This window comes from Monosiga brevicollis, genomic scaffold (assembly GCF_000002865.3).
Source record: "Monosiga brevicollis MX1 MONBRscaffold_18 genomic scaffold, whole genome shotgun sequence".
Lineage (NCBI taxonomy): Eukaryota > Choanoflagellata > Craspedida > Salpingoecidae > Monosiga > Monosiga brevicollis.
Genome location: NW_001865055.1, coordinates 776719 through 777551, shown reverse-complemented (window position 1 = coordinate 777551; position 833 = coordinate 776719). Strand labels below are relative to the sequence as shown.

General features: G+C 52.8%; 1 protein-coding gene across 1 annotated transcript in view; it reads left to right on the top strand.

Moving 5' to 3' along the window:
- Positions 1-539: 539 nt before the first annotated feature.
- Positions 540-833, top strand: part of MONBRDRAFT_27334 (uncharacterized protein) — a gene marked incomplete at both ends in the record, with an annotated part of 2295 nt that continues 2001 nt past the window's right edge. Inside the window, one exon of the mRNA XM_001747750.1 lies at positions 540-730. Within this exon, the coding sequence (XP_001747802.1) occupies positions 540-730 (191 nt within the window). The remainder of the gene's footprint in view (positions 731-833) is intronic.

The following is an 833-nucleotide window of genomic DNA, read 5'->3' as shown; positions in this document are numbered from 1 at the left end:
CTGGCCATCCGCCAGCGAGGGCCCCTCCGCGGCATGCTCTGTCATGGTGACAACGCCGACGAGCCACCTAGTAACAGGGGGCCTGTGGCCCGGTAGCTCGGAGGCTGGTATGGAAAGGCATGTGCATGCGAGTCGGAAACACTATAGCTGTCTCAAAGGGCCCAGAACACTTGATCCCAAACGCCCAAGTCCCATTTGCCGATGCCAGCACAGTTGCCCTGCGGTGCGCTCCAGTCTGTGTCCTCAATCAAGCACGACAAATGCCTCCCTGACAATCCAGCCAACCACCAGGAGCCGAGCACATCAAGCGACCCCCGTTACTGAGCCGCCGGCAAAGGTTCAGAGCCGAGGCAAACAGCTGCCAACTCACGTTCGACTGGGGTCTGTTCTGCAGTGCAACCCGTCAAACCCCGGATCAAGTGCGCGCGCGCGCTGCGCGAATCTATTTATCGAGATGATGAGAAAACAAATTTTTTAAAAAATCAGAAAAAACGGAAAAAAAAAAAAAAACAGAAAAATTTAATGCTGTTGCGAAGCAAATGTTAACAACAACTGTTGTCGTTGTTGTTCTTTCTCAAACTCTCTCTCTCTCTCTCTCTCTCTCTCTCTCTCTCTCTCTCTCTCTCTCTCTCTCTCTCTCTCTCTCTCTCTCTCTCTCTCTCTCTCTCTCTCTCTCTCTCTCTCTCTCTCTCTCTCTCTCTCTCTCTCCCTCTTTTTCTCTCTCTCTTAGGTTCAACTCTTCCTTGGTCACGTTCACCTGGTGCTCGACCGTTTCAAGTCGTGCGCGTGGCCAACTTGGCTTCCGCGCTGAAGACCCAAACTCCCCCTACCCT